Source organism: Tripterygium wilfordii, chromosome 2 (assembly GCF_013401445.1).
Source record: "Tripterygium wilfordii isolate XIE 37 chromosome 2, ASM1340144v1, whole genome shotgun sequence".
Classification (NCBI taxonomy): domain Eukaryota; kingdom Viridiplantae; phylum Streptophyta; class Magnoliopsida; order Celastrales; family Celastraceae; genus Tripterygium; species Tripterygium wilfordii.
Genome location: NC_052233.1, coordinates 5,446,636 through 5,458,388, shown reverse-complemented (window position 1 = coordinate 5,458,388; position 11,753 = coordinate 5,446,636). Strand labels below are relative to the sequence as shown.

At 40.2% G+C, this 11,753-nt stretch overlaps 3 protein-coding genes across 3 annotated transcripts; all 3 read right to left on the bottom strand.

The window, feature by feature from the left end:
* Positions 1 to 1,568: 1,568 nt before the first annotated feature.
* On the bottom strand, positions 1,569 to 2,168 carry LOC120010249 (uncharacterized protein YpeP-like). Its single transcript, XM_038860985.1, has one exon. The coding sequence runs from the start codon at positions 2,166 to 2,168 to the stop codon at positions 1,569 to 1,571; it is 600 nt and encodes a 199-aa protein (XP_038716913.1).
* Positions 2,169 to 5,175: 3,007 nt separating this feature from the next.
* Positions 5,176 to 6,045, bottom strand: LOC120010240. Its single transcript, XM_038860975.1, has 2 exons — positions 5,577 to 6,045; positions 5,176 to 5,438 (listed from the first exon to the last, which is right to left on the bottom strand). The coding sequence occupies exons 1-2, from the start codon at positions 6,043 to 6,045 to the stop codon at positions 5,176 to 5,178; spliced, it is 732 nt and encodes a 243-aa protein (XP_038716903.1).
* A 3,120-nt stretch (positions 6,046 to 9,165) lies between these two features.
* LOC119979831 (LOB domain-containing protein 15-like) lies at positions 9,166 to 10,454 on the bottom strand. Its single transcript, XM_038822461.1, has 3 exons — positions 10,274 to 10,454; positions 9,877 to 10,162; positions 9,166 to 9,784 (listed from the first exon to the last, which is right to left on the bottom strand). Exons 1-3 carry the CDS (start codon positions 10,285 to 10,287, stop codon positions 9,332 to 9,334), a joined length of 753 nt encoding a protein of 250 aa, XP_038678389.1. The 5' UTR covers positions 10,288 to 10,454; the 3' UTR covers positions 9,166 to 9,331.
* Between the last annotated feature and the right edge of the window lie 1,299 nt (positions 10,455 to 11,753).

Genomic DNA, 11,753 nt, shown 5'->3' with positions numbered 1-11,753 from the left:
GGTTGTAGGTCAACCTTATTTTGGCCGTGGTTTTGCCTTTAACCAGGATAATTTGAAATTGCTGGAGGTGACTCGGCCTTTATTAATATAGCTTATCTTTCTTTGATACATAACATTTCTAACAATAGCTAAGCTATTGGGTCATATATTGGCCCAATTTACATTCATCCTTGTACAGAAGGATTCCTTTCCCTAATAGTAGGAAAGTATCCTTTGAGGTATTTGTCATTGATAAACTTTTTGTGTGGTTAACCCTCTAGACTACAGAGCCAATATGAGTTTTCTTTCAATATTTTGTGAACCTTGAAAGGTCCCTCCCAATGAGGTGACCATTTATCGAACTCTCGGTCTTTGGTACCCAATGGTAAGATAGCCTTCCATACTAACTGGCCTTCATGAAAGGTCTTATTCTTTACCCATTTATTATAAGCCCTAGCAATCTTCTTCTGCTAGACCAGTATTCTATTGAAAGCCTTAATATGGTCTTCCTCTACCTGCTTCAATTCCATTACCATTGGCTCTGAATAATCCTTTGCGGTCAAGCTGTTCTGTCTTGCCACCCTTAGAGAAGGAATGCCAATCTCCATTGGAAGTACAACATCATGTGCATAAGTCAAATGAAATGGACTTGTGTCAGTACTGGACCGTCTTGTTGTTCTGTACGCCCACAAAACTTCTAGGAGAATCTTGTGCCACACTCTAGGATTATCGTCCATCATCTTCTCCAGCATACTGATAATGACCTTGTTGCTTGCCTTTGCCTGATCGTTGGCATGAGGGTAGTAGGGAGTTGAGTTAATCAGCTTGATTCCAAAATCTTCAGCAAACAATATGAATTCTTCCCCAATAAACATTGTGCCCTAGTCAGTTGTGATTGACTCAGGGATCCCAAAGCGATAAATCAAGTGTTCCTTGACAAACTCCACCATATCGCTCTGCTCTATTTTCTTTATGGGAACGACCTCTACCCATTTCATGAAATAATCTGTTGCAACCATGAGGAACCCATGATTTTTAGAAGAAGTGGGATAGATCTTACCAATTATGTCGATGGCCCATCCTCGAAATGGCCATGGCTTGACAATCGGATGGATGTCAACCGCTGGAATTCTCTAAATGCTTCTAAAATGCTAACATTGCCTACAACCCCTTGCATATCTGATGCAATCTTTCAGGATGGTTGGCCAGAAAAAACCACGTCGTCTTATCAACCATTGTATCTTGATTCTAGCTTGATGAGCCCCACACAATCCTTCATGTACTTGTCTCAGTACTTCCATGCTCTCTGTGAAATTCAGGCACTGTAGAAGTAAGCCATCAGACCCCTTCCTATAACATTCACCTTTGATTAGGACATAGCTTTGAGCCTGCACTCTGACGTTTCTGGGTGTCTTGAGGTTGGGGTTCTTTAAGTACTCCATAATCGGCTACCTCCAGTCAGTTGCCAGATCGTCTACATTCAGTACTTCTACTGGCATTCCTCTTTCTCTTATTGATGGGTGTAAATGCTTCTCCACTAGAATAATCTTGTGTGTAAGATCTACTGACATTCGTAATCCTGATGCGGTCTAGGCCAATTCATTTGCTTCCCAATTATCTTCTTGAGGCAGATGATTGAGAGTAACTTCTTCAAATTTAGCAAGTAATTGAATGGCCGCAGCATAGTATGGTGCTAGTGCAAGGATGTTGCATTTGTACTCTCCGATCAATTGTTTCAAGACCAGCTGTGAATCCCCCAGAACACAGATTTCTTGTGCACCAAGTTCCTTCAAGATCTCTAGTCCGATAAGAAGAGCTTCATAATATGCCTGATTGTTAGTGCAGTCAAAGTCGAGATTAAAGGAAAGTGTTGATTTTGTACCTCTAGGTGACTCAATCACTATTCCTACTTCTGTTGCCTGGTTAGTACTTAATCCATCGAACTTCAGGATCCAAAGGGCTTCCTGCGAAAAACACATAGACTGCACCTCTTCGTCTGACACTTCTACTGTCTGGCGGTTGGCCAAACAATCTACCAAGGCCTGACCTTTGACTGCTTTCTGAGGCTTCCAGGTCAAAGTGAATTCTGTTAAAGCCAATGACCATATGCCTACCTTTTTTGTCAAGAGTGACTTTGATAGCATGTATTTCAATAAATCGGTCTTAGATACAATGTAGACCTTAGACATGATTAGATAATGCCGGAGCTTTGTACAACCAAATATAAAGCTAGGCACATTTTTTCCACAACAGAATACCTGATCTCAATGTCGGTCAATGATCTGCTCAGATAGTAGATGACCTGCTTTTGATCGTTTAGATTATCCCGGGCCAACAAGCAGCCTAGAGAATCATGAGATGTTGATAGGTATAGCTTCAGCGGGATTTCTTGTGCAGGACGAACCAAAATAGGCGACTTGCTCAAATATCCCTTAATTTTGTCAAAGGCCTGCTGATGCTTCTCCTTCCTACTAAAAGTTTCTTCAGCCTTTAGCTTCAGCAAGTCTGAAAAGTCCTTGGTCCTTCCGGCCAGGTTAGAAATGAACCTTCTCAAATAGTTTACATGGCCTAGGAACCGTTGAAGCTCTTTCTTAGACATTGGGACTTTAGCTTCCATGATAGCCTTAGCTTTATTTTGATCAACCTCAATTCCTCTTTGGTGTACAAGAAAGCCTAGAAAATTTCCAGCCTTGACTCCAAAAGCACACTTGAGTGGATTGAGCTGTAATTGATGAATCCTCATCCTTTCAAGACTTTTCCTTAAGTGCTCAATGTCGTATTTTGTCTTCCTGGACTTGACTACAATGTCATCGATGTAGACTGCAAGAGAGTAGTCTATCATATCATGAAAGATTGCATTCATCGCTCTTTGATACGTTGTGCCTGCGTTCTTCAGATCGAAGGGCATCGCTATGTACTCATAGGTACCAAAAGCCCCAGGACACCTGAATGCGGTCTTATGGGTGTCCTCTCTAGCCAGCATAATCTGTTGATACCCGACGTAGCCGTCCATCACCGGCAGAAGCTCGTTCTGGGCAATATCATCAATCAGCATATCTACTAAAGGCATCACGTAAACATCCTTAGGTGTAGCTGCATTCAGATCCCTATAGTCTACGTAAATTCTGATTTTCCATTTTTCTTGGCCACCGGTACAATGTTGGTCAACCATTCAGTGTACCTGCCTGGTCGTATGAAGCCTGCTCAGAACAGCCTCTGGATTTTCTCTTTAACCTTCAACTCCACTTCAATTAACAATCGCCTTCGAGTTTGTCTGACCGGCTTGCAGTCAGGATAGACAGGAAGCCTGTGTTGGACTAGATCATGGCTTAAACCTGGCATTTCATTATAATCCTAAGCAAAACAATCTCGGTACTCACTCAATAGTTTGATTATCCGTACCTTCAGATTGTTGTCTAGACGTTTACTGATGTATGTAGGTCGAGGTTCCTCCTTCGTGCCCAAGTTGATCTCTTCTAGTGGATCTTGCACTTCGGCTTTCGAATCATCTAACGTTGGTGGCGCCTTCTTTAAATCATCCGTCTGAATCTCATCACCTTCAGGCACCAACTCTTCTTCTTCAAAGATCATTGTTGTTCCGTTTTGCTCCCACAGTTGATCTCCTGCTAGTCTATCTAGTGCGGCCTGCATCTAGGCTTTTCTGACTACGACCAGCACTATGTCCTTCTCTTCTAGGGAGAAAGACATCAAAGAACTTCTTCAATGATCGGAAATGAGGCCGGCCTATATTGCACAATTGCCTTTGGCATGAGTATCTCTTTTGCTATTTTTAGAACAAAATTGAATTCTGTCTTGGATGCAGACAGATACTTTGGACCTCCTTCATTAGTATGATCGAAGAACTTTATTGGTCCCATGTCTTAATCATAGTAATCAATTTCTATATTGACTTGGAATGACTTTCGTCTGTCTATATTACCTCCGTGTCATTGTCTTTCCAAAAAAGCAAAAATTGATGCAAAGAAGACGGTACACACCAATTGGTGTGTATCCAACCCCTGCCAAGTAATGCATGATAATTAATGACAAAGAGGTCTTACTGCCTACAGTCAGTTGAACTGGCAGCACTTCTACTGCTTTGGTGACTTCTCCAGTGAACCCTGCCATTGTGATATCCATTGAGATTAGATCGTCCTCTGTCAACCCAAGTGAACCTAAGACTGTAACTGGCATTGTGTTGACAGCTGACCTATTATCCACTAGCACCTTTCTGATAGGACGGCTATTCATTTGAGCTTGAATGTATAGTGGGCGGATGTGTTGGGTCATATCGTATGAAGGCTTCTCGAAAATCACCCTGTTAGGCTTATCATTGTCAACGGTCTAGATAATAACCATACTTTGACTCTTCTCAGCACCTTTCCCTTCTATTTTAACTGACTCGGCTGGCTTTCAAGTCTTAGGTGCTTGATATGCAAGAAGTAACATGATCGCATTGCATTGATACTTGATAAGAATAGTTCCTACCATGAAACAATCAAAAGTATGACCAACCTTATTAGAAGAGCTAGCCACGGATTCAACATCTTCAGTTGCTTGTTTGCCAGGATGCTTTCTAGGATTGCCGTCCTCTGGTTTAGGCTTACTCATCCAGATTTGCTTAATGGACTTGATTGAAGGAGTCTGATATTTCACCTTCATCAAATACTTGGATGGTCCATCCCGCTTGAACGAGTGATGAACTTCTTTGAATTTCTAGTGATGTTGCTCTGGATAATACGTCTCCCATCATTTTATATGACCTGTTGCTCTGAATGCTTCAGTTCTGTACTTGGCGACGAGATTTCGCCTCTACAGTCTACGTTTCTGAGTCCGAGTTAACGGTAGAGGAGACTTTCTATGTTGCACCTGATGCCACCTTCCATCATGGTCCATTTTAGGAGGAATGACATACCCTGGGCTGTGGTTCTACTGAAAATCTTTTGATGGACATCTTTCTGTAGGCAAAATCTGCTCATCCTTTGGATTGTGTATACCTTTCGGCCTCCATTCAAGCCTTTGAGTCCTTTCCCGGTTGACCTTTCCCTCATATTGAATTTTGTTCAGCAAATTCTTCAAGTCAGCCTTGACTGCATTGACTATTGCTACGAATGGGAACGGATCCTCTTCTATCAGCATAGTTTCCTTGTCAGGAAATTTGATGGTTCCCTTCTTGATATTTTCTTGTATCATATTTCACAAACCCCAACAACTAACAGTAGGATGCGACCAGAGATCATGATACATACAGTATTCCTTGTCCTTTAACTCTTCTTTGGTAGGCATTTTATGACCAGAAGGAAGCGATAAGAATTTCTCCGCAAGAAGGAAGTCAAAGATCTCTTCAGTCTTGGTCGTATCGAAGGTATATTGCATCCCATTGTTGGTTGATTTCTTCAATCTATCTTTTAGTTTGGTTAGGGAAGGACATACGACAAGGCTTTCACTCTTGACTATCTCTGCAGTTTCCACATCGTGCTACATTTCTTGATAGTAAGTGTCCGCTGAATTCTTTCTTCTCCGAGATTCTTCCTTAAGCAAGTCTTCATATTCCGCAACCTTGGCTGCAAGTTCATAAAAATCTCAGAATTTCATACCTTGAAACTTTTTGTGAAGCTCTATTTCGACACACCGCTGAGCCATCTTCACGTATTCAGTCTCAGGAAGGACAATCTTGCACCGGTTTCTCATCTTTTTGAATCTGGCTAAGAATGCATCAGAGCTTTCTCCCGGCCGCTGGGTCAGCCTAGACAATTCAGCAATGCAAACTTCCGGCTCAGCTCTGAAGAATTGGGTGTGGAAAGCTCTCTCCATCTCTCTCCAAGACCCAATAGAGTTTCTTGGCAGTGTAGAAAACCATGTGAATGCTGGTCCGGTCAAGGAATTTGGAAAAAGACGAAGTTTGAAGTTGTCAAAGTTCTCAAAGTTGGCAAGCTCACCGCATTGGACAGTGAAACGTCCAATATGCTCAACTATAGATTGGATTTCATCTCCTCTGGAGAATAAGGTGAATTCTGGAACTCTGAATCCTCGAGGGTATGGATTCTTCCGATCAATGTACTCCATGTATGGCTTGTGATATTCAGGACGCCCAACCTATCTAAGGCCGGGTCCATAGAGTTCTTGAATAACATTCCTGACTGCATCAACATCTACATGTGGAGCTTGAACAATAGGACCATCATAAACAGTAAACCCAGGAACGTGGGAAGAGCCTCCCTGATGGTTATTATTGGTTACCTCATTTCGTTGGTAAGACTGCAGGCAAGACATTTGGGTTGGTGCTTGCAAAAACATGTGACTGCATCTTTGGTGTTGGTGACCACCCAATGTCGTCCTTAGCAACTGATGGCATGGTTTCATCCCTCTTGTGAGGTGGAGTGTACCTTGAATGATTTTGTTGATTTTGGTCGTCGATGGAATCTTGGGATCCAGACGCATGCCCTTAAATTCAGAACTATTCTGCTTTTCCTTTCCATCCTTAGCAAGTATCTCCTTTGGCTCAGTTGGAATGGATGAACGAGCAACGGTCTGCATTGTAGTCTGGATGGAATTTTGCATTGCGACAATGAGTTTGGTTTCCAGCTCCTTTAACTTTGCATCCCATGCATTGGTCTGCATAGCTTGAACTGGACTTGAAGGCCTACTTGCAGTGGCCTACACTCTTGGTGGTGAACTTTGAAGAAGTGGCTCTCCTTCAAAAGTTGATAATGATTGATTGAGTCCTGCGGTTATAGGATCTCTCTCAGGAAGTTCACTTCCTGTTGCAGATGCCAAAAAGGTCACCCCTACCCTTTATGGAGACGGGATCGTTGTGATGATCAGGCAGTCACGAGCGTGTTAGAGACTTGCAATCAGTCTCAAAGTGTAAAAATAGAATGTATTGTGATTGCACTGCTAATCTAACTTCTAAATCAAACGATTGTAAGGAGAAAGGGTTTAAATCATGGTCTCAACATGAAAACTCCAATGAACTCTAGATCCACTGAAGTGCGCTTCACTAGACAAATAAAAAAGAACGAAAATGTCAGAATGTAACACTTCATTGATGAACAAAGATGTACATTGAGGTTGGAAAACAAGAGTGTGTGAGAACAAGGCTTGAGAACAAGAATATTAATAAGAATGCTTGAGAGCTTGAAAGTTTGAATGCTTGAGAGTTTAAGCCGATGGGCTGAGATTTGTGATAAGCTCATATATTCTCGCATTTTAGTACTCTCTAAACTTGGTTTTTGTTAGAGGATTGACTTTAAAAAGGACTTATTACTTTGTTTTTCTCATTTTCAGTTTTCTCAAGCACTTGGATGGTTTTTTATTGAAAATGGTCGATTTTGAGTATTTTGAAGAACCGTCAATTGAAGAATAAAGCTAAGACCTTGAAGAATGTTGGAGAATATTTTGGGAATTTTCGATGAAGCCAATTGACCCAGATTTTGAAGACAAGTTGACCTGAAATATGATCTCGGCAGAACTGCGCTATCTGCGAAGAAGTGGGTCTAGAAGATTCCACAGAATTTTTCTAGAGATGTATGAGATATCCCTGGAAAGATAAGACATCAAGCTTCAATTTACATGGGAAAACGTTCGAGACATTCAGCAGTCCAGTTTCCTAATCAAAGAAGAAGTCAACCTCTTTCCTTTTTGTTGGGTTTATTGTTTTGGAAACCAGGGGTTGCCGTGAGGTTTCCTTGGAGTTTTAGTATTTGTTTTAGAGGAAATTTAGGTTTTGAAAGAGGTTATAAAATGATGACTTCAGATGATTCTTAGGGACTTTCGGAGGTTCAACACTCGGACATTCAATCGACTTTTCTAGGGTGTTCTCCAACTTTTCTTGTGGTTTTCATTCATGACTATGTGTAACTAAATGTTTTTGCTAGGGCATTATGAAGTCTTAATATGATTCTCTAGTTTGTTTATTGCTATTATCTTTGATTGTTCTTTTGATGTTGGATTTCTAATCACTATGCTATATACTTGTTTGATTGTTTGGATGATTGACCACCAACTAAGTTTTCAATTAAGTAATTTGATGCAAGCTCACGTAGATACCATACGGGATTTGGGACCAGCTTCTTGTGATTAGGAATTGGGAACGCCTAGGGTAGATACCATATTCATAGGGTTTACATGGCATGCTAATGAATTCTAGCACTTAAAGACATCTTGCATGTTCATATTTGAGTTAGATACCATAACCAATTTGCATGTTAAGATAAACGAATTAGCCTAGATACCATAGGTAATTCACGCCTTAGTGGATTCGTCAGCAACATTGATTGAGTGGATTAAAGGTGAGGTAATCAACAACTAGAGAGGATTATTAAGATGGATTCATTGTCCTAGTGCTTTCATAAACTTGCTTTCACAACCAAAATCAACAATTTTGTGTTTTCTTTACTTCGTTACTTTGATTTCATTGCTTGCTATCTACAATCAACCATCTCTCAATAATTGTTTCTTTTGCTAAGTTTAGTATAGTAGTTAATCGTATTGTTTGTCCAATCCTTGTGGTTCGACCTCGTTCTTGCATAACCTATTTTACTACGGTATTGTGCGCTTGCGAGTATTTTAATTTGGGATTTTTGTTTGCTTATTTTAAGCAATTGAAAATTACTATCAATTTGTGTTTGTTTGATGTGTGTGCGTTCATCCTCTTCTCTTCTTGCTTTTATACTACATCAATACCTCCATGTAAGCTAGAACTTCGTTCATATCAGCTAGAAAAATGACCATAACTGTCATGACTGTAGTGGCCCAAAATTCACTCCATTATGCTCCATCTTCTTCAACCTTCTCTTTTGGAAGCTCCATGTCTCCAGAAACTCTCTCCACGTTGTTGAATTCGTGTAGAAAATAGTTCTCCATGATAATAGGCAACTAAGCAACCAATCACCTTGCAAATAGGAACAAACCCATGTTTGTAGGAACAAACCAATAACTGATCTTATCTTCATGATTTTGCACCGAATTTGGGCCAGATATACCACTTACTGCAATTAAACTCGGCCCACTAAACCTCAGTCTATCCAGCCCGTGCGACCAGATTACAGCCCAACCTCCAACGTGTCTATCAAGCCCATATTCTGATCTTAGCCCGACCCACAAGCCTACACAAATATGGTGTAAACAGTATACATACACTAACCGAAGAGAAAAAGAAAACAAATAACCACATTAACCACAAAAGAAAACAATTAACTCGGCCTTCCACTAGAAAAACATGGAACCAGGGATCTGTACATAAAACAACTCGACGATTCCTGTAACAAGATGAATATTCATCACCAAAAAACTAACGCAATTGAAATTACAGAAAATGGAATTTCGGAGTCTGTAAATCCATTAATTTAATTTATTCAAAATATGGAACATTCTCATTGTCCCTTGGAATGGAACTATAATCGGCTACTGCTGAGCTATATAGAGAAGTTGTAGTCGAAGAGGAAGAGGAAGAGGAAGACGAGGAAATGACAAAAGAGGTAGCCCGAGGCTGCTGCGGAGGTGGCGGTGGTGGAGATGGTATGACAATTGAGGCAACCCCACATGAAACTAAAGTAGGTGCTAGATGATGATCATCATCATGGGCAGAAGCAGAAGCAATATGAATAATGTTAGCAGCAGCTTCTTTGTATTTATATTCGAGTAGTTGTTCCCTTACTGCGTTAAGCTCTGCTTGTAGAGATTGAATCTGGTGTTGCAGGGATGAGATTGCACCCATACATCCATAAACAGGATCTCTAAGCCTCAAATTCGCCTCATAAACCAGACTATTAGCAGCGTCAGATCTTTGATTCTCTGGCACGTCCTACACTCAAATTAAAACTGATGAGATGAGATGAGATAATTCATGATCAATATGATTTGGTAATTGAATACTTGTGAATCAATATGAATTACCAATAACAACTTGGAGACATTACTTGCACCAAAGACTTTGTGAACGGCAGCAAATTTGTGAGGTTCGTGAGGGGAGAAATAGGGAGAGAAAGGGCATTCTTCAGCGCACCTCCTTCTCAACAGCTTACATGCGGCACAAGGTGTGATGGTGTTCAAGGTAGCAGGACCAGGACCAGGACCCAATATATGTCTCCTCCCCATTGTTTGATCAGATTCAGAGGCTGCAGTATTTTTTGTCGGATCTAGATCTCTCTTGATCTTCTTCCCTATCTCATCAAATCTATCCCTATATATAGACATATATATAGATATACACACACACAAATTAAATACGACAGGTAAATCATTTTGGTGATTTCATATGAGTTGAGCAAGTGATCAATCGATCCATCTATACCTGTCTCTGGACATTCAAGCACGCTCTACCTCTACGGAGCTCGCTAAGGTCGTCAAGGCAATTGTAGATCAAAGAAATCCCATTTGACGATCGAAGAGAGGATGTGGACCTGGCCTGCAGTAATGTACTGTAGTTATGAATTTGGTGTTCAAGGACGGAGACAGTCAATGCTTAGCTTAGCCTGCTCAAGTATGAATCCCAAGCGGCTAGTGACTTTTGATATCTTCTCATAATGGTATTTAATTTAATTAATAATTAATTCCCTTCAAACCTGGACATTTGCCACAAGTTTAGTTTTATTATTGGGCCAGGCCTTTTTCTTCCAATGGGCCTTCACCCTAGAAATCAGTAGACAAGGAATTGTGCCATTGGTAGAATGGTAGGTAAATCAAACAGCCGATAAAGCAATCTTTTTTTCCAGTCAAAGAAACTAAACAAGTAAATAAATGCTTAAAATCGAAGTAAACATTGGAATTTGGAACCCCAGCTCGATTCTTGTTTGACCCGTAGTTTATGGCCTCCACTTACGGACTTCCAAAATTTCAAAGCCCATTTTTAGATCATAGCATTATTGTTTCCCAATTAAGTCAAATAACAACACGTGCTTCCCTAGAACTTGGGAAGCCAAACCGACATCAATTTCCCATATATGCCAATATACGAACCCCACATGCACAATTCACAAGCAACTAATTAAAAAATTACCCTAAGAAATACAACCAAAATACGATAAGATTGGACACCGTCTTACATGCTAAACTAGTTGTAAGCTCGCGCTTTGTGTGATCTGTAATTGTTAATTCTTACATATATTGTAGTATTATCATGCTACACATGTTCTATGGTATTTGTTTTTCATAATAAAGACTGGATCTTGGTATCCTTCTTCGTGACTTTGTTCTCTTAAGAGAAAATTTCAAATGTGCAAAAATTAGTTAACGTAAATGTATCTTTTATATTTGTGTGATACATTAATCTTGAAAAATTCTCAAGTGAGAGATCCCAAACTTTATTTAAAATGAGGTATCCATCTGACACTATTCATTTGGTGTAAGTGCGGCCCCCACATGTGATGAAGCCCATGAGTGAATGGTGTTAAATGGATCTCTCACTTTAAATAAAGTGCGGGATCCCGCACCTGAGAAGCATTCCATTAATCTTTATGATATTATTTGTACCAAAAGTGCCAACAGATACATGAATTTAATTTTATATTTATGATACTGTTTGTACCAAAAATAACCTGCATTCGCCTGATGACAAGTGGTGGCGTGGGACTTGCACTTGGCAAGAATCAACCAATCTCCAACAAAACGTGGCGGGGGCAGGAAAATTTTGGATTAATATTTGTTCATTTTGCAGGAAATCAAGTGCTAACTGACCTGAAATCTAGAATGCAGTTATTGAAAATCGGGCTTGTCCAAATATTAATGTCCAAAAGGCTATAAATAAGGGATATTCTATCTTAATTATTTTAATC